The sequence below is a fragment of the Schistocerca americana genome, chromosome 2 (genome assembly GCF_021461395.2).
Source record: "Schistocerca americana isolate TAMUIC-IGC-003095 chromosome 2, iqSchAmer2.1, whole genome shotgun sequence".
Taxonomy (NCBI): Eukaryota; Metazoa; Arthropoda; class Insecta; order Orthoptera; family Acrididae; genus Schistocerca; species Schistocerca americana.
Genome location: NC_060120.1, coordinates 661,316,023 through 661,335,775, shown reverse-complemented (window position 1 = coordinate 661,335,775; position 19,753 = coordinate 661,316,023). Strand labels below are relative to the sequence as shown.

The 19,753-nt window shown below is 46.8% G+C and overlaps 1 protein-coding gene across 1 annotated transcript in view; it reads left to right on the top strand.

Moving 5' to 3' along the window:
- LOC124594310 (odorant receptor Or2-like) overlaps window positions 1-19,753 on the top strand; it is a 132,670-nt gene that overhangs the window by 25,621 nt on the left and 87,296 nt on the right. Inside the window, exon 3 of the mRNA XM_047132673.1 lies at window positions 9,241-9,437. Within this exon, the coding sequence (XP_046988629.1) occupies window positions 9,241-9,437 (197 nt within the window). The remainder of the gene's footprint in view (window positions 1-9,240; window positions 9,438-19,753) is intronic.

Here is a 19,753-nt window from a genome sequence, read left to right as displayed (position 1 = left end):
GAACAGTCCCCTGCTGACATGCAGGGTCCATGGATTCATGAGATCGTCACCATACTCGTACTCGTCCACCTGCTCGATACAATTTGAAACGATACTCGTCCGACGCGGCAACATGTTTCCAGTCATCAACAGTCCAATGTCAGTGTTGACGGGCCCAGGCGAAGCATAAAGCTTCATGTCGTGCAGTCATCAAGGGTGCACGAGTGGGCTTTCGGCTCCGAAAGGCCATATCGATGATGTTTCGTTGAATGGTTGGCACGCTGACGCTTGTTGATGGCTCAGAATTGAAATGTGCAGCAATTTGCGGAAGGGCTGCACCTCTGTCACGCTGAACGATTCTCTGCAATCGCCGTTCATCCCATTCTTGTTGGATCTTTTTCCGGCAGCAGCGATGTCGGAGATTTGATGTTTTACCGTATTCCTGATATTCGTGTTACACTCATAAAATGGTCGTACGGGAAAATCCGCACTTCATCGCTACCTTGGAGATGCTGTGTCCCATTGCTCGTGCTCCGGCTATAACACCACGTTCATACTCACTCGGTAAGCTGCCATTGTAGCAGCAGTAACCGATCTACCAACTGCGCTAGACACTTGTTGCTTTATAATGGCATTGCCGACCGCTGCGCCGTATTCTGCCTGTTTACTTATCTCTGTATTTGAATACGCATCGCTGTACCTGTTTCTTTGACACTTCAATGTATTTTGATACAAGCAGTACCTTTGGTCTTACTGCGTAGCTTGAGATCTTCGCTTTCAATGTAGGCATCAGTTAATATCATTCGCCATCTGTTGGCTGTACTATGCATTACATTGTTAGGTGACCCCTCGGAACAAAGTGAATATCGGTGTCTGTGTTTTCTAGTGAGGTACACAGATCGCAGATGTCATTTGTGGACGCTGTATTCAACCAAGCACATGCAGTGCGACGTCTTAATGCAGGCACGTTGCAAGGGCAGTCTGTTTGATCAAAAGAGGATGGACTTCCGGTCGCGTTGTTGCAGATGCCAACGCCACTAGATGTAGATTGTGGACACTGTACAGAGAGACAGGTTGGACAAGGTTGCTGACGCATTATAACCCCACGTGAAGACCGATATTTGGCCATCTTTGTGTTGTGGCGTCTTACAGATGCCGCCAGAGCACTGCAAGATGATCTGAGTACGGACACTGGAGCCGCTGCATTGTGTCTTATCATATTACAATGGACAGGTTGCGAGAAAATACCTTGCACCCAGATTCCCTGTTCGAGTACCCCGCTTGACACGACAACAGCTTGCATCTCGCCTTCAGTTCTGCCGTTCCCATCTCAACTGGCAACTTCGTCACTTGCAAAACGTGTTATTAACGAAGCAGTGCAGATATACTGTGACGCAAGGTGATTGCAGTGTTCGTGTGCGGAGACTCGTGTTGAGCGGTACCTGCCAAGTGTTGTCCAGGAACTTGACAAATTGTTCTCTAATGTCGTGGGCAGGCTACGGTATTGTCTGCCATACAGATCTTGTCGTTGTCCATGGTCGCCTTACCGCCAGGCCGTAAATCCAACCGATCCTGATGGACCATGTTGTGGCTGCTGCATGTATGGTCGTGACTTCTGCAGGACCTCTTATGGGGTCTTACTCAAGAATGGGAATGGATACCACAGGATGACCTCCGTAGAATTATATGGAGAACGCAATGTAGGTCTGAGGAAGTGATATATGTTCACCGAGGGCATACCCATTATTGAAGGATGCAGCATGAATTTCTCCACTTCGTTTTCTACACCTGTCGGACATTTCAGTTATTTTTGGGTAATGATGTTTTGTTGTGTACTTAATTTGTGAAAGATAAAGATATAATTTGGTAACATACCCAGTCCTCAATTATCGGTCAATGGAGTATGGCTGACACCGAAAGTCATGTTCCCCTAATTCCTTTGAACAGTGTACTTCCTGGGCAATTTAATAATCCTCTTTGCCCCTGTACTGACGCAGGCTACAGCCTGTAAGTAGTGCGTCACCAGTCCCTGCTGCCTGCGGCGACCAATGACCTGTTAATACTGCACCCTAGCAGCAGTACATGCTCCCCTCCTCCGGCCTCCTTCTAGAAGATAACGATTGTCTAGAATAATAACCACCTTTCAGAAAGCTTTCATGTTAGCTAAAGGGTTCATCGATGAGGTGGAACGTGGTTCAAATGGCTCTAAGCACTATGGGACTTAACATCTGAGATCATCAGTTGCGCCGCGCGGAATTAGCCCAGCGGTCAGGGGCGCTGCAGTCATGGACTGTGCGGCTGGTCCCGACGGAGGTTCGAGTCCTTCCTCGGGCATGGGTGTGTGTGTTTGTCCTTAGGATAATTTAGGTTAATTAGTGTGTAAGCTTAGGGACTGATGACCTTAGCAGCTAAGTCCCATAAGATTTCACACACATTTGAACAATTTTTTCATCAGTTCCCTAGACTTAGAACTACTTAAACCTAACTAACCTAAGGACATGACACACATCCATGCCCGAGGCAAGATTTGAACGGGACTGAAGCGCCTAGAACCGCTTGGCCACAGCGGCCGGCGGTGGAAAGTGGTAGGTACATTTTCAGTGTGGTCAGCTCCAGATAACTGTATTTGAACCCTAACGCAAGCCAACCAGATCAGTGAGACAGCAGGGTATGATAGGATGCCGCCCGTGTAGGCCCGTACGTCGCCGCCACGGGATCGACAAGTTTGTAGCGACTCAGTCATAATCGGTACAACCGGTAGGCTTTGAGCCTGTGCGACACCATCGTCCACCGTATCGCTGTTGTTCACCAGCAGCAAAGCCGTGTGAAGGTGGCGCTACGATATCAGCATCTGCCACGTCGACATTCACCGAATAAGCAGCCAGCCCCCAGCTGTGTGTATGCACAACAGGCCGTTCGCTACACCTGCCGCTCTGGTGCAGGGACAACACGGGACAAAGCCGAGCCATGCCGTGGACGGCCTTGTGCACAGCACAACATATATAAGTTGCAGTATTATTTCGATTTTCACTTGTGGAATCGTTGTTTCATGGTATCCTTGGGATTTTCCCGTTCCTAAAGTCCTACTTCCGTTATATCGGGGTTACATACTGTACCAGCATCTGATGAAAATCCAGCAACTGAACCATTAATACCTGTGGTTTGCACCGAGTGCAGGTTATCACTATTTTCAGTTCCGTGCACCGACTCATATCCCGTAGTGCGCTGGTGTGGCACCAAAAAGGGTATTACCCCACCAAGCACCGAGAGTGCTCGTGGCTCAGACATGGGAAACCATAGGTTCTTCGAAAGCTTGGGAGTAGGTCAAATCTATTATGGGGTCTTATTCGAGAATGGGAACGGATACCGTAGAGTTTTCCTGGAAACAGAAATTTTGCAAAGTAGATAGAGTACTGAGTACCTCTGGATGAGACTTCTACTACGTGGAATGTGTAATGCGTCAATGTGAACAGTTTACCTTAGTAGGAAACATTGATGTCTTGTACTGCGATATTTTGAATATTTAGTAAAACATACACTGGCAAACATGATATTCTGGGGATCACCAGGGCAGTAGTTAGAATACAATGTTTAGTTCCAAGCCTTAACATACTCTGACGCGCCAAAGAAACTGGTATATGCATGCGTATTCAAATACAGAGATATGTAAACAGGCAGAATATGGCTCTGCAGTCGGCAACGCGTATAAAAGACAAGTGTCTGGCGCAGTTGTTAGATCGGTTACTGCTGCCATAGAGGCAAGTTATCAAGATTTGAGTGAGTCTGAACGTGATGTTATGGTCGGCGCACGAGAAATGAGACAAAGCGCCTCCGAGGTACCGATGAAATAGGGATTTTCCCATACGTCCATTTCACGAGTGTGCCGTGTATATCAGGAATCCGGTAGAACATCAAATCTCCGACCTCGCTGTGGCCGGAAAAAGATACTGCAAGAAAGGGACCAACGACGACAGAAGTGCATCCCTTCCGCAAATAGCTGCAGATTTTAATTCTGGGCCATCAACAAGTGTCAGCGCGCCAATCATTCAACGAAATATCATCGATATGGCCTTTCGGAGCCGAAGGCCCACTCGTGTGTCCTTGATGACTGCACGACACAAAGCTTTACGCCTTGTCTGGGTCCCCCAACACCGACATTTGACTGTTAATGACTGGAAACATGTTGCCTGGTTGGTCGAGTCTTGCTCAAATTGGATCGAGCAGATGGACGTGTAGGGGTATGGAGACAATCTCATGAATCCATGGACCCTGCATGTCAGCAGGAGACTGTTCAAGCTGGTGGAGGCTCTGTAATGGTGATATGGGACCCCGATACGTCTAGATACGACTCTGACAGGTGACACGTACTTAAGCATCTTGTCTGATTGCCTGCATCCATTCGTCTCCATTGTGCATTTCGACGGACTTGGGCAATTCCAGGAGAACAATGCGACACCCCATAGGTCCAGAATTGTTTCAGAGTGGTCCCAGAAACATTCTCCGCCTCCTTAGCCGAGTGGTGACGTGCTCGTCTCCCATACAAGCGGGCCCTGGTTCTATTGCCGGCCAGGTTGGAGATTTTCTCCGCTCGTTGACTGGGTGTTGTGTTGTCCTCATCATCATTTCATCATCAACGGCACGCAAGTCGTCCACTGTGGCGTCGACTGAAATAAGACTTGCACTCGGCGGCCGCACTTCTCCGGATGGGGCCTCCCGGTCAACAACGCCACACGTTCATCTCAAGTGCTCCGGGAACATTCTTCTGAGTTTAAACACTTCCGTTGGCCATCAAATTCTCCAGACAAGGACATTATTGAGCACATATAGATTGCCTTCCAATGTGCTGTTCAGAAGAGATCTCCACCCCCTCGTCCTCCTACGGGTTTATGGACAGACATTTAAGATTCATTGTATCAGTTAACTCCAACACTACTTCAGACATTAGTCGAGTACATGTCACGCCGTGTTGCGCCACTTCCGCGTGCTCTCGTGGGCTCTACACGATATTAGGCAGGTGTACTAGTTTCTTTGGCTCTTCAGTGTAGACGGAAGGCAATGTAAATGTAAACACTTGGGGGTTCGGCGCTGACGAAGTAGAACACCGGCCAAGTGTCGTAACAATATCGGATGCTTAGAATTTCTTGGCTTTGCACTAAGCGACACTGAGTCAAAGCAGCGATAAGTTCAGACACAGCATGCGAGATGATGCGTGATGGACGTCACGACATCATTAAACCGCTCCAGGTCCCTCAAGATAACGTGAGAATCATAGCACAAAATTTGCGTACGGTATCTGTCCAGGCTAGAGATTTGACATTACAGGATAACGATTCAGGTATTACGAAAGATTATGAAGTATCAGAGTTGTGCTCAGGAACAGGAGGGTAGCTGAAAAGCAACTGTGACCCAGGAACTAAGTCAGTGGTATCGGACAGCTCATGAAAGGGAGCCAGTGGATTAGTCTTTCGGGGTGAGAGGTAAGTGGGAGCTGAGGTATTAAAGTTTTTTATTGGCTGAATTATTTCTCACGACGAGATGATGTTATGATAAATTATGGTTTTGATTATGTTTTATCATGGGAGACGATGAAGTGTGTGCATTATTCAAGTATTTTGAAGATTAAGTTTGTGTTTGGGGTACTTTGCCATGAAGATGTAATAGATTGTGTTCATTGAGTCATAGAACAATGGTATTTTTTCCCTGTCAATATGTTTGAGAATGCGACCAATAGCAATTCTACGACTGACTCTTTTTCTCTTGTAAATTGGTTTCGTTATTTGCAGTACCATAGTGATAAGGTATAAATATAGTGTACATGTGGATAAGCGTAAATGAGTTTCAACAGGTCAAGAAGTTTTATATTGAGCAGCGGAGAGTCCGTGATATTGCTTTTGTAGGTTAACTCGACCCATGATATAACGATATACAAGGAATTTTTATTCGGTGTCAACATATTACGTCTTAGAGATATGTGGTGTATAAGGGGCAGTCAAATGAAAGCGAGACTGTTTATTACTTCAGCAGTAGTCACCATAACTGGTAGTACATTTATTCCACTGCGAGACGCGAAAATCAGTGTCTTCATGGAATAATGTTTGCAGTTACGTATGGTGCCAAGACTGCACCAGGCGTGCACCACTTGGTCTGAAGCCAGTCATTGGCCACCAGTGCTTTTCTTCAGGGCACCAAAAATATAGAAGTGGAGAGACCGGGCCTGTATGGAGGATGTGAAAGGCCTGCCCAGCAAAACTTATGCAGCGTATTACAATCAAAGGTGGCGTACATGTTGTTTCTACTAGGCTGCAGAAGCTTCGCTGAGAAGTCCTTAGGCATCATCCATGCAGTCCCGATCTCTATTCACGTGATTTATATACTTTTGGAGTCCTGAAGAAAGACATCCGTGACCGTCGGTCTTGCTTCGGAGGAAGAGGGGCACGCCTGATACAATCACGATTCCGTAGAGTAACAGCAAACAATCATTTTTCCATGAAGGTATGGACTGTTTTGTCTCACAGTGGGATAAATATACTGTTACCGCGGCTACTTTTTAAAAAAATCTCTCATTTTCATTTGACTTCCCCTTGTACAAACTACTGCCACAGTACGGCGCCTTACTTATTGGTTCATGTGCCCCAGAGGTTCGCTGCACCTATTGCAGAAACACGGGTTGACTTCTCGACGGAGATCCAAACTGATGGTATTGGGTGCTATTTAAACCCTCAGCTTCCAAAGGAGACAGTCGACAGACGAAACTGGCACTACTTGTTATGGACCACCTAACAGTCTTTGGAACAGGTGTAGAAGGATGACTCTGGGAAGTTAAATTGCCAGTCTTCTAATGTCCAGCTACAAAAATGGTTCAAATGGCTCTGAGCACTATGGGACTTAACATCTATGGTCATAAGTCCCCTAGAACTTAGAACTATTTAAACCTAACTAACCTAAGGACAGCACACAACACCCAGCCATCACGAGGCAGAGAAAATCCCTGACCCCGCAGGGAATCGAACCCGGGAACCCGGGTGTGAGAAGCGAGAACGCTACCGCACGACCACGAGATGCGGTCGTCCAGCTACATCTTGCAGGTGTATCCTAACACGTGAAACCATCCAGGTTCATACGAAGATTAGGTTTTCAAGGAATTCATGAACTTGGTGATATTTTGTAAATTTTTAATGCAAGTGGGTAATAACTCGCAGAAATCGAGCAAAAGGAATATTTATCAGCATCGTCAATTTCTTATCTTCGTGTGTCTTCACATTATACATAAAATTGATATGCGCATTTGCATATTAATTAGTTACAAAATTTTCTGAATTAATGTTTGGTCTCCGAAATATTTTCTGATTTACAGAGAGCGTGTATAAGGAATTGAAAGAACAATCAGAAGTAGATTCTCATTTTTTGTCGAAAAGATAGGCAACGAGACCTGCCGCCATGGATATGAGCCAGAAATCAAGCAAAGATGTGGCTCATGGTAGTGAAGAGGTGTTAATGTGCCAGGCGGTAGTATAGAATTACTGCAGTAAGATACGACAACATAACGACGTGACAAAACTCCTTTCTGCTGAAAGGAGTTATCATGTCTGGACGTTCCCATGATCACACCGTAAATGAAAATTGCCTGATATGTTATTGGAAGCCAGCTTTATCACTACGACTGAAGAAAGTGAGCCAGACGAGAACTACTGCGACGACGATGTTGGTTTGCTTTTTCATCATGAATTTATTCCCCAAGGTATACCCTTAATCCGGTATTGCTAACTTCAACTGCTAAAACGAATGTCTGCACTTGAATGACCGCCTATAGACTTCACCACGACAGGCTTCCAGTCACACACTGACGAGAGTCGGGCTAGTGTTGATCAAAACCGTCCGCAGCTCGTGGTCGTGCGGTAGCGTTCTCGCTTCCCACGCCCGGGTTCCCGGGTTCGATTCCCGGCGGGGTCAGGGATTTTCTCTGCCTCGTGATGACTGGGTGTTGTGTGCTGTCCTTAGATTAGTTAGGTTTAAGTAGTTCTAAGTTCTAGGGGACTGATGACCATAGCTGTTAAGCCCCATAGTGCTCAGAGCCATTTTTTGATCAAAACCAAAATGACAACGTTTTCACAGCCATTCTAAGCACTAAATCTATCCACGTCTGACTGATGTTCTCTGGAATGAATTGGGTCCCGAGAGGGAAGCGCGTTCTGAAAATAGAATGGAGTGAAACAGAAATTGATCGATATGCCATAAAGTTTGGACAAATTTGAGAACTATTTCCGTCAGTGAGTGACACTGTTTCGAATGTTATACATTTTTGAAAATTTACTAAATTTACTGTGAAATACGATAAGTGTAACTGAATAATTCTCTTCTCTGTAGAGCCACACACTTCATCAGACCCTTCCCTGCTAATGCGAATCGTGGTAGCGAAGAGGTGTTTACGTGCCACAGGATGGTAAGGAATTAGTGAAGTAAGATGTGACAATATGAAGGCTGACAGAATAGGAGAAAGGAGTTATCTATTACGTTTGGACCTGGCCGTGATCACACGGTAAATGAAAATTGCCCTATCTTTTAGTGTATTAAAGCCGACTGTCCAGCATAGCTACAGGGAATCGTATACCACTCGCGCCCATGTAATACGGCATGCGAACAATGGTCTTAGAGAGATTATAACCAACAGGGACTGGAGACGAGTGTCACGCATTGTCAGTGATAGTCGGGTTTAAAACCGACGAATCGCCTCTGTCGTTGAACGTAGATCCACCTGAACCAGTTTCCGAGCTAGCGTTGCCAAGGGAACTACATGCAACGGGTGTTTGGAGTCGTATACCTCGCAAAAGGCCGCTGTGCCTCTTCAGTGGGCCGGACAGCATAGAAACTGAAAGGTAGTTGGCTGGAGACACTTAGTGTGGTCGAAAATTTGTCTCGTTTCAAGTAATCTAAGGCACTCAGTGCACAGATGGCTAAACGGGGATTTTGACACACTGTGTGTGGAGGCTGCATTTCAGGCCAGAGGTGGTTTTGTGATGTTTTCTGCGTGTTGTTTGTTCAAGACTGTCTGTGACAAAGCATTTCCATTTCTTCTACATCTCGTTCGGCGCGCTTAACGAATTTTGTAGCTATGTTAACTGTGACTTCTCTGACGTTTGCAACTGGCCGTATCTCATTCATTTGGTTGCCCTTTTATTTCTTGTGGTGTCGTCCCGTCCCTAGTGTTGAACGAAACAAAACTAATATGCGTCGATCTGAACTTCGCCACCTTCTCCCTAGCAGGTGGCTATCCTGGCACCGCTGGTGGAGGCCTTCGTCAACCTGAACGCGTTGTACCTGGGCCTGATGGTGCTGACGAGTGCGCGCTTCTCCAGCCTCAATTCGCGATTCGCTGCCATCTCTAAAGAGATGGACGGTAGTGGCCGTCTTGCCACCGCAGAGCTGGCGCGCTGTGTGGCGCAGCACGTACACCTGTTACGGTTAGTACTGTCTCGCTGTACGTATCATTACTGTCCCCTTATAATTTTCCCATAAAGTACACTGTGGGCAAATCAAATTCCATTAATATGTACGACAGAAAATAACGAAATTTTGTGCTTTTACAGTACAGTCTATTCCATCAGCCATGCACCTTACCGAGTAGAGTGGCTTGCATGTTTCAGTGATACATATAGCCGTACATATATGCAAACTGTAACGGACATGGTGTCAGTGGAGAGGCCAGACTAACCTATGGTTCCTGAAGAGCGGCAGCTGCCTTTACAGTCGTTACAGCGAAAGAGTCTGACGGCTGACTGACCCCATCTTGTAATACTAGGCAATATGGATTTGATATAATACTAATGCGACTGAATGAAATCAAGTGGAAGCTGCAGACATTATTTTTCCCAAGGGCATGCAGCCCTGCTATATGATTAAATAATGACGACATCCTCTTTGGTAAAATATTCTGGAGGTAAAATGGTCCCCCATACGAACCTGCAGGTGGCAACTGCTTCGCATGAAGTCATCATCAGGAAAATGAAAACTTGCATTTTACGATTTGGAGTGTGGAATGCGAGATCCCTTAATCAGGTAGGTAAGCTAGACAATTTAAAAAGGAAATGTATAGATTGATGTTAGATCTGGTGGGAACTATTGAACTGCAGTGGCAGGAGGATAGAGAGAGCATCAACATGTTCCGTTAGTACAGGTTGCATACATTCAGGAGCAGCCCCCAAACCCCAACCCTCAGATGGTGTCAAGGGTTTCCCCCCTCTGGCACATGGATCCCCTCCCCTGCCCTTCCCATCCCTTCCCTTTCCTCCTCCAACTCACCACACCCCACCCCACCCTACACAATCGCTCACTCCCCTTCATCCCCTCCCTGCACTCCCTCCTCTACCCCCTCTCCCTCCCTTCCCTTCCTCTCTCCTCCCCACCCTTCCTCTCCCATCCCCTCCACGCTCATCCCTGGAAATGGTGGGGAACTGAAAGTTTGTCAGAAAATTAAAAAAATGGCGGCAAATTCAAAAAATGGTGGGAAATTCAAATTTATTGGCGGGAATCTCATATCTTGTGTGTTCACCTTGAGTTTCAGAGACCAAATAACCTAGTTCACAACACCACCACCAAAGGGCGCTGTTGGCCCTCCCCCACTCCCCTCTCTCCTGTGGTAGATTGTTCATTTAACCAATTTGAGTTGCCATTGATCGAGCAATCGAGCACTAGACAGTAGCTCTGTCAAGTTTTATCAATAACTGTTGGATGTGAGTGGATGTTTTCGTTATTAAAGTGGCACTGGAGAGTTTCTCCAGCCTCTCTAGCCGATAGTCTTGCGTGGATAGGATGGGTGGCTGATAATAATAATAATAATAACAATAGTACAGAAAACTATCAATAAAGTACAGAGGAGTAGCCTCCTGTCGATCTACAAAAAAATACCTGCTGGATCTGAAGAGTTTATTTTCGCCATTAATCAAGTACTAGAGAGTCGCTTCAGCTAATCTAGCCAATAGCTTTATATGAGAAGGATGGCTAGTAATGATAGGAAAGTAAGTTAACACTGAAGTACAGGGGAGTAGCCTCCTGCCGATCTACTAGTGAATAGATGTTGATTTGAAGAACATAAGGATGGATAATAATAATATTAAAACAGTGACCCACTGTCCCACTGTACCTGTACCTTCTTCTTTATTGTAATCTCATTCCCTGGGCCCATATGGGCAGGGAACGTCTGTCAGCGCCACAATCCGCCGCTCGTCAGCCAAGAGACAACAAAATTATTAAGAAATATGAAAAAAACGCATAAAAAGGCGATAAGAAGGGAAACATAAGATCATAATAGGAGGTAAGACAATGGCAGTTAAAATAGGGGCTAACATGGAGACATATATTGTGTGACACAATTAAAAAAGGTCCACATAAAGATAAAATACAATGAAGTCACAATCACAAAATAAAATTTGCCACATTATTAAAAAGCCACACCAGAACAATGGCACTTCAAAACCACTTCACGAGACAGAGCACACATGACAAAGATTAAAAACTGCTGGGAGGGACCTGCTGAATAGAGGGGAGAGGAGAGTGAAGCGGGGGAGGGGGCCTGGAGAGGGTGGGATGAAGAAATGCGGTCAAGTGGCGTCCCAAGGGGCAGGAGACAGGCCGGGCGGGAGGGGAATGCAAGCCAGAAGGGAGTGCAGAGACCTGAAAGGAATTCGCTGGAAAGGTAGTGTGCATAGGATAGAGGAAAAACTCGCTCAGGCGAAGAGAAAAGGAGGGAAGAGGGAGCCCTGAGGAGGAGGAATGTTGAGGTTAAAGTTGGTAGGAGGGATAGATACCAGGGCGAAGCTCATCACCTGGGAGGGGTAAAGGAGGTGGAGGGTGTGGAATGGAGACAGGGTAGGCAATAGGCGGGGGTAGGGGATAGGAAACACCAGGGGGTGAGGGAGATCGAGTCTGTGGATGATGTACAGGGTGCGGATGTGGGAAGGAGAAGATGTGGGAAGGGAATGAGGTCATTTAGGATCCATGTTGGGGATAGGAGGCAGATATGGAAAGTGAGGAGGAGTGCATGGCATTCGAGGATTTCGAGGGCTTTGTAGAATCTGGGTGGGGTGGAAATCCAGGTGATACTGGCATAGCAAAGGATGGGGTGGATCAAGGATTTGTAGGTGCAAAGGATGGTGGAAGGATCCAGTTCCCATGTCCGGCTGGACAGGAGTTTCAGGAGGCAGAGTTTGTTGTGGGCTTTGTGTTGGATCATAAGGAGATGGGGAGTCCAGATGAGGTGATGGTCGAGGGGGAGGCCGAGATATTTCAGGGTAGAAGTGAGTTGGATAGGATAAGCATAAACGGTAAGGTGAAAGTTGTGGAGCTGGAAGGAGGGGGTGGTCTATCCTATGATGACTGCCTGGGTCTTGGAAGGGTTGATATGAAGGAGCCACTGGTGAACCAAGCTGTGAATTGGTCGAGGTGGGTCTGAAAGGGTACATTGGGACCATTGATGGGAAAATAGAGTGCCATGGAGACGGTGTCATCAGCAAATTGGAGGAGGTAAACAGGTAGAAGAGGTCTGGGCATATTTACAGTATACAGGAAATAGAGGCGAGGGGGAAAAGACACAACCTTGGGGGACACCCGTGGTGGGATAACACATATGGGAGTTGGTATTTTGAATAGTAACATAGGAGGGATGACAGGAGAGTATGGAAGCAATGAGATGGACAAAATTGATAGGAAGGTCGTAGGCCTGGGGTTTAAAGAGAAGCCCGCAATGCCATACACAGTCATAGGCGTTCTGGAGGTCGAGGGAAACAAAGATAGTGGAATGATGGGATTTAAGTTGGAGGGAATGAAGACTGATAAGGTTAAGGTGGAGAAGGAGGGCTGGATGCCACAAGGTGGAGAAGGAGGGTATGGAAGCCACACTGGGTAAGGGGAAGGAGGCGGTGTTGACCGAGGTGGTGATGAGTACTACAGGAGAGATAGACTTGAAGACCTTACTGAACACGGAGGTGAGGCACATGGGACGCTAGGAAGAGGTGTCATAGGGGGTTTGTTGAGTTTAAGGGACAGCAGGACGCGGGAAATCTTCCACAGTTCAGGATAAAAGCTGGTAGAGAGGATGACGGTATACAAAGTAGCAAGAACAGCCAGGAATGAGTGGGGGAGTAGGCAGTAGGTAACACAGTCATGACCAGGAGCAGTGTTGTGTTTGGAGTGGAGTATGAGTTTGACATCATATGCTGTAATGGGAGTGTTTAAATCTGAGGGGGGCAACTCATACAAGTACTGGAAACTAGGGGCGAGTGGCAGAACAGAGGTATCAGTGTGTTCAAGGACTGTGGGAAAAAGGGAGTAGTCAAAATGGGGATTATCAGATATGGAGACCTCGGAGAGGTGGGAAGAAAAATAGTTAGGCTTACTGAGGTTGTTAGGGAAGGGGCAGTCGTCGTGGCAAAGGGGGTAATGTGGGGCAGGATGACTACAAGTAAGGTGATGGAAGGCAGACTAGCACTTGGAGAAATTTACAGGGAGGGTGGTGTTGAGCGGTGTATGTGCCTGGCGCCAGTCCCGGCGTTTCTCCACTGTTAAGAGGTTGCATACATGTTATTGTAATTGCTGGTGGCAGAGAAGTGTATCCCAGTCACGGGTGCAGAGGAAGGGTGGTAGAGCCTATGGGGTTTGTGGAGAAGGACAGCCTGTGGAGGAAGAGTTGGGTGGTGAGGGTGGATAAGTTTGGTGGGAACGTGGGCTCCACAGAATCAGTGATGGTCTTATGAAGGATGGATGAGGCATGGGTGATGTCAGCGGCTGGCTTTCGAACTGGGTGGCAATGGATTTGTAACCTTCCCCTCACTTATCGACCTTTATGACAGTGAAAAATTAAACCGCGTGTACCTAATGGAAATCTGGGAATAGCAATCGTCACCGAAGTTAATTTGTCGGTAAAGAGGGAGGAAAGGGTTACATCTAAATGAAAGGAAAAATGCAAATGAAACTGGTGGAAATTAATTTTGAAAAGGGGTAAAGTTAATAAAGAAAGTAAGTGTGTGGCCGTTACATTAACAATTAACTAGCGGTAATTAGATATTTGAGAATTGGGGGAAATTACGGTCGCCAGTCCTAAGGACAATTACTATAGTAACTGAAAAAGAAAGGTTACTACACATATAATTAGCACTAGAAGTGTGGCAGCTGAAGGTTGATACATGTAGTGTGAAAACTGAAAGTTTGTCAGAAGTAATAAATTTCGCTACACTCTGACTTAATTTAGCAAGAGAATCAATAAAACCGGAAAATCGAAAGTTAATTTAGTGACTGAAGTTAATAGTGAGCTTTCTCTCTGAAGCACATCGAATTTCAGTAAAATACAGTTAGTCTTGGACTACCTCAACAATCATTTCAATAGCTACTTGAATCTACGCAATTTAGAAATAAGAGATTTAACTTTGAACTTGAATTAAATGATTTTGAACAATTAACAATAGTAAAATTCAGTACGTACCAAGCTGAGCTGCAGTCACAGGTAAGCTAAAATACGGTAACAAAACTCGCACTCTTAATTTGTGCTTGTGTAATCTACATATTGTAGCCAGCTATGAATACCTTAACTGAACTTTGAAATTAAAGCAGTGCAATCGATGATGCTGGCGTTTGAATTTCAACGACACTCGGGTTCATTCCGGAAAAGGAAGGGACCCTGCTTGGTAATGCAATTGGGACAATGAGCAACAAAGGTTCATGCTACGTTGCTGTAATTTAGTTATGAAAATGAAACAGTTTGAAAAGCTGAGGTCTGCCGTACAGTTCTAAAACTTTACGTGCTTCCAGTCTTCCTTGTTGGTTGATTGAAGGTTTGAAGCCGTCGATCGAGTAGGTGGCGACAGTCACTCATTGTCGGCCGTCGCTGTTGCAGAAGCTGGATGTTGGTGCGCCTTCTTCTCGACACGGTCTCCAGCCGAAACGGGCTCTTGATGTGTGCCAGCTAACGCTTCCCGTCCGCGACACCGTGTCAGAAACCATCATAGCAATTACATGCTGCCAACCCTGAAAGCGCGGCAACTTGCGGGAGCGTCACACAACACACCTGCTCCACTGCACTACTCCAGCCAGACTCCCTCTGCTCTGCCCGCGCTCCACGCGGCAGAGTTAACACTACCAAAGATCCTAAACACTTTCTCTCTCCACTCGACCTATCGATGTATTCGTTCGATAGTATAGTTTTCCCTAGGTCAGACCCAGCGTATAAACACAAATAATATTCACAAAACAAACCAATTATACATCGATAAATGCATATATATACAAATAGTAAAACAATTACAATATACAAAGACACAGAAATGTTATATCTTCAGGTAACAAAATAAGGAAAAAAAATTGCGGTGCAATAGATGGAAATAAGAGGATATGCATTTCTGACGTTACAGATTCCCAGTTGGCATCCCAGCTGGCTATGCAGTAGTCATGGACGAACTTTGAAGGGGAATCAGGGTGGAGTGCAGAAGGTGGGTGATGGGATGAGGAGATGGTAAGGAGTGGGAAGTGGTCACTGCCAATAGGGTCTCTGACTTCTGTGGCAATATGATGAAGGAGCTTGGGGCAAGTGAGGATGACATCGGGGGTGGCTTTCGGATTGGGTGTGCCATGGGAGGGAAACAAGATCACCTTGGATGGTAGCAAGGAATTGATGCCACCACCAAAGGGTGGCAGGATCACAGCTGTGGATGTTGAGGTCTCAGGAAGTCACATAGGTGGAAGAAGGTGTGGTCAACATGGAAGATGAATTTGTAGGGAAGAGCAGCAGCTGGACAGACATGGATTGTGGCTCAGGTGAAAGTGAGGGAGGGGAAAAAACACGCTGAGGATGAGGTGTTCAGTCAGGTCATTGAGCAGGGGTTGTGGCCAGACAGGGATATGCTTGAGGTGGCCAATAGTGACCCCAACTCATGCTAGGGGAAAGTGATCGTCTGTGCAGTGAAGAAGGTAGGAAGAGGTGCAGACACATGGTGAGGTTGGAGGAAGGTTTCATTAAGGATGAAGGAGTCGACAGGGTATGCATGAATAGGTATTTGTTGGCAGGTGGCGGTGGTGGTGGTTAGTGTTTAACGTCCCGTCGACAACGAGGTCATTAGAGACGGAGCGCAAGCTCGGGTTAGGGAAGGATTGGGAAGGAAATTGGGCGTGCCCTTTCAAAGGAACCATCCCGTCATTTGCCTGAAACGATTTAGGGAAATCACGGAAAACCTAAATCAGGATGGCCGGAGACGGGATTGAACCGTGTTCCTCCTGAATGCGAGTCCAGTGTGCTAACCACTGCGCCACCTCGCTCGGTTTTGTTGACAGGGAGGAAGCGAATGTCTTGGTGTAGGAGGCGATACTGTTGGCACACCAGTTTGGGAAGGGGTAAGGGAGTGGAGGGAGTAGGAGAGATGCTTAAATGAGGGTGCTGAGATGGGTAAACGTGAAGTGGGCCGGGCTGTGGGAGCTTGGGGTGTAGGCGTTCAAATGAAAGATGGAGTGGGTGACAAGGAAGAGCTCCTGGGAGGTGTGGGGGCGTTGGAAGCAGGGGATGTTCTTTAGGTTGATGGTGAGGAAATGGATGATGTCTTTGGGCATAGGAGGCGGGCAGGGGAAATTGTTAGGTTGGGTGGGCTGATCGATGGGCTGAATGGCAACGATAAGCTCGGCATTGATGACTGTGGTGCAGCAGGCAGTGACATGGGAGGGCAAAGCAGGGCAAGTGGGGAGTGGGGGAAATTTGTCCTGATGGGTGGTGGCAGTGGGAGTGGGGCAGGAGCATGAGTGGGAGCAGGAGGAGGAGCAGGAGCAGGGGCAGGAGCAGGAACAGTATACAGGTGGGGATACAGTGCAAGGGAGGAGATAGGAGGGGAGGGGACTGTGAGGAGGGAAGGCAGAGCATGTGGAGGAGGCCCATAGGTGGCACTCCAGGAGGTAATGCTGAGGGCAGGGGAAGGGGATGGGGTAGGGGAGATGTAAATGATTGTGATGATGGGGTTCTCCATGGTGAACTGTGCAGGGGGCCAACCAGTGACAGGTACAATGATATCATTCCAAAGACATCACTGGAGTGCATGTTGAAGGTGTGGTGGTGGGACTTGAAGTCCCATACCACCCTCTGACAGTGGCAGTTCAGTTTGCAGGCAAGGGGTAACATAACTATTCACTACATTAGGTACCAAAATTAGTGGTTTATGACAGTTGAAACCCATCAAGTGGTCAAGTCAACACTAACACTTCATTAGTGACCGTAACAGGGCTATCGTTAGGCATGGCCAGTATCTGAATCCTCAAGGATGGTGAGAGGAACAGGGTGTCAGTGCCAGTGTCGAAGAGTCATAGTGCCAATGTTTTGTAAGCCAGTGACTGTGTCATGTAGGGCTTCCACTTTGGCGTAGAGATACCTTGCCTTGTCTTGCGTGGACGTCTTCAGAGTGGCCATGTCCATTTCCTCGAGGAGTGTAACTATCCTTGTGAGGAGAGGGGCATGTAGGCTGCACTGAAGCACCTTATTCTGCAGGTGCTGGAGGATCTGCAACTGGCAGGCAATAATCGTAGCCCACACAGTGGAGCCATAGATGAGAGAAGGGTGGACAATCATCCAGTACAGCTGGAACTTGGCTTTGAGGTTTAGTTCCCTGCTGGTGAACATTGGGTACAACACCTTTATCAGCTTGTGTCATTTTTGGGAGACGTATTCTGACTTATTTTTCATGTCAGTGGAAGAGCAGTTTTTATCATCTGGACACCTAGATATTTGGTGTCATGGGACCATGGGACTTGGACGCCTGCAATAGCGATATTTTGGTGGAGGATGGGACGCCGTTTAGTGAAATAGACTGCCATAGTTTTGGTGACATTGGGGGCAATCTTGTTTGAACGACACCAGGTGACAGTCATGTCCACCTGTCTCTGGAGATGAGTAATGAGCTGGTTCATGTTGTGGGCCATTGCCATCTATGTATTGCGCCAGGTGGCAGTGTGGGAGCACTGGCATGTCATTAACATAAATGTGAAAGAGGATGGGAGACAACACAGAGCCTTGAGGGGTACCCATCGACATGTGACGTAAGCTGGAGTGGTGACCATAACCAAGAAGATCCTATCGTGAAGGAAGTTATCCACGATCTTGACTTAGATGTTGGGGATGGTCGTCTCAATCAGCATTTTGTAAACAAGATTTCCCTGCCAAATCTAGTCACATGCGTTTTACAGATCCAGGAAAACCACTGGTGTCAACATGTAGGAGTTAAAGCCCTTGCTGACATTCTCCTTGATCCTAAGAACTTGGAGTTCAGCCAACATGTGGGAAGTGAATCCAAACTGTTCTGGACGGACTGTCCCAGCCGCCGCCAGCGGCTGGGATATGCTGTGGAGGATCCAATATTCTAGAACTTTTGCCATGGTATTCAGAAGAGTAATGGGCCTGTTGTTAGTAGAGACCATAGGATCCTTCAAGGTCTTGGGAATGGCAATAATTTTGGCCTGCTTCCACTGTGAGAGGAAAAGGCCAGTTGTGAGACAGCAGTTCAGGATGCTGGTAAATAAGATCAGTGGCTTGTGTGGGAGCCAGTGGAGGTGTTCATTTAAGATGCCATCCAAACCTGGAGATGACTGCCCACGCTTCCGCTGGAGGATCTGTCAGGTTTCCACCGGGGATGTGTGGTGAGGGGCAATCAGAGGTGGTCTTTGTCTGAAAGCGGCAACAGCCGCCAGAATATTGCGTTCATCTTGGAGTTCATCAGGCGTGAGGTCCTCAGTGAGCAATTGGTTTTGGGCCTCAAACACATTGGCCCGAGTTTCTGTCAAATGGAGGGCATCGTAAGTTAAGCCATCCTCTGTGCAGACGGAATGGTTGGTCTTGCACTGCGGAGTGCCGCAGGGCTCGGACAAAAGCCCATTCAGATTTATGTTGGAGGGAATTCACACTGGAGGTGCTTCATGTGATGCTTATCCCAAGGATCACAAAGCTGCTTCCACCACATGCAGTAGCAGTTCTTCTGGATTTTAAGTTCACACAAAAGGGAAGGGAAGTCATCTAGTGGGGTTAGAGCCCTTGGGACAATGGAAGTAGAGGCCTTCATCGCCTTCTGGATTTTGTGGTTAGGTAATCAATTGCACTAATCAGATTGGCAGGTGTTTTCAGATCGAGATGTTGCTGAGTAGTGTTATTGAGGATCCTGAAAAATTTGTCCCAATCCATGATGGTTGTTGTGTATATAGTTCCGCGTAGTCAGCACGTACACAACTTTCCCACTAGAGCGCGTCCCGCTAACCACAACAGCACAGGCGCAGCGCTCGTCCGTCTCTGCACTACGTGATGGCGCTGCCTTAGAGACTGACCAAATTCTGCTTCCGCCGATCCGCGTATTGATATGTAACACAGCCAATGAGATTGCTGCTAACGTAGAAGCTCTTCTCCTCGCGGATCACACTCGCCCAGTGATACGTGAATGCGCGAGGTGGTATAACGAGTGTACAGACCTCCAATCAGTCAGTCTGCATTTATCTGCACCTGTCTGTACCAGTTTACATTAGTCTGTACCAGTCTATAGTCACGTTTCAGTCTGCGCCTAATAAGATTACCATATTCCTGTACATAGATGAAGATAAATGAATAGACACATTGTCAAGTATCAGAGATATGTGATAATAAGATTAACGTACCAAGACCAAAGGAACTGCAGATTGTCATTTGTAAACAGCATCCAGAATCAAGTTATGTAATGTCTATGCTTTTTATTATTTTAATAAATATGTGTGAAAATTAATCAAGTTCTGTTTAAAG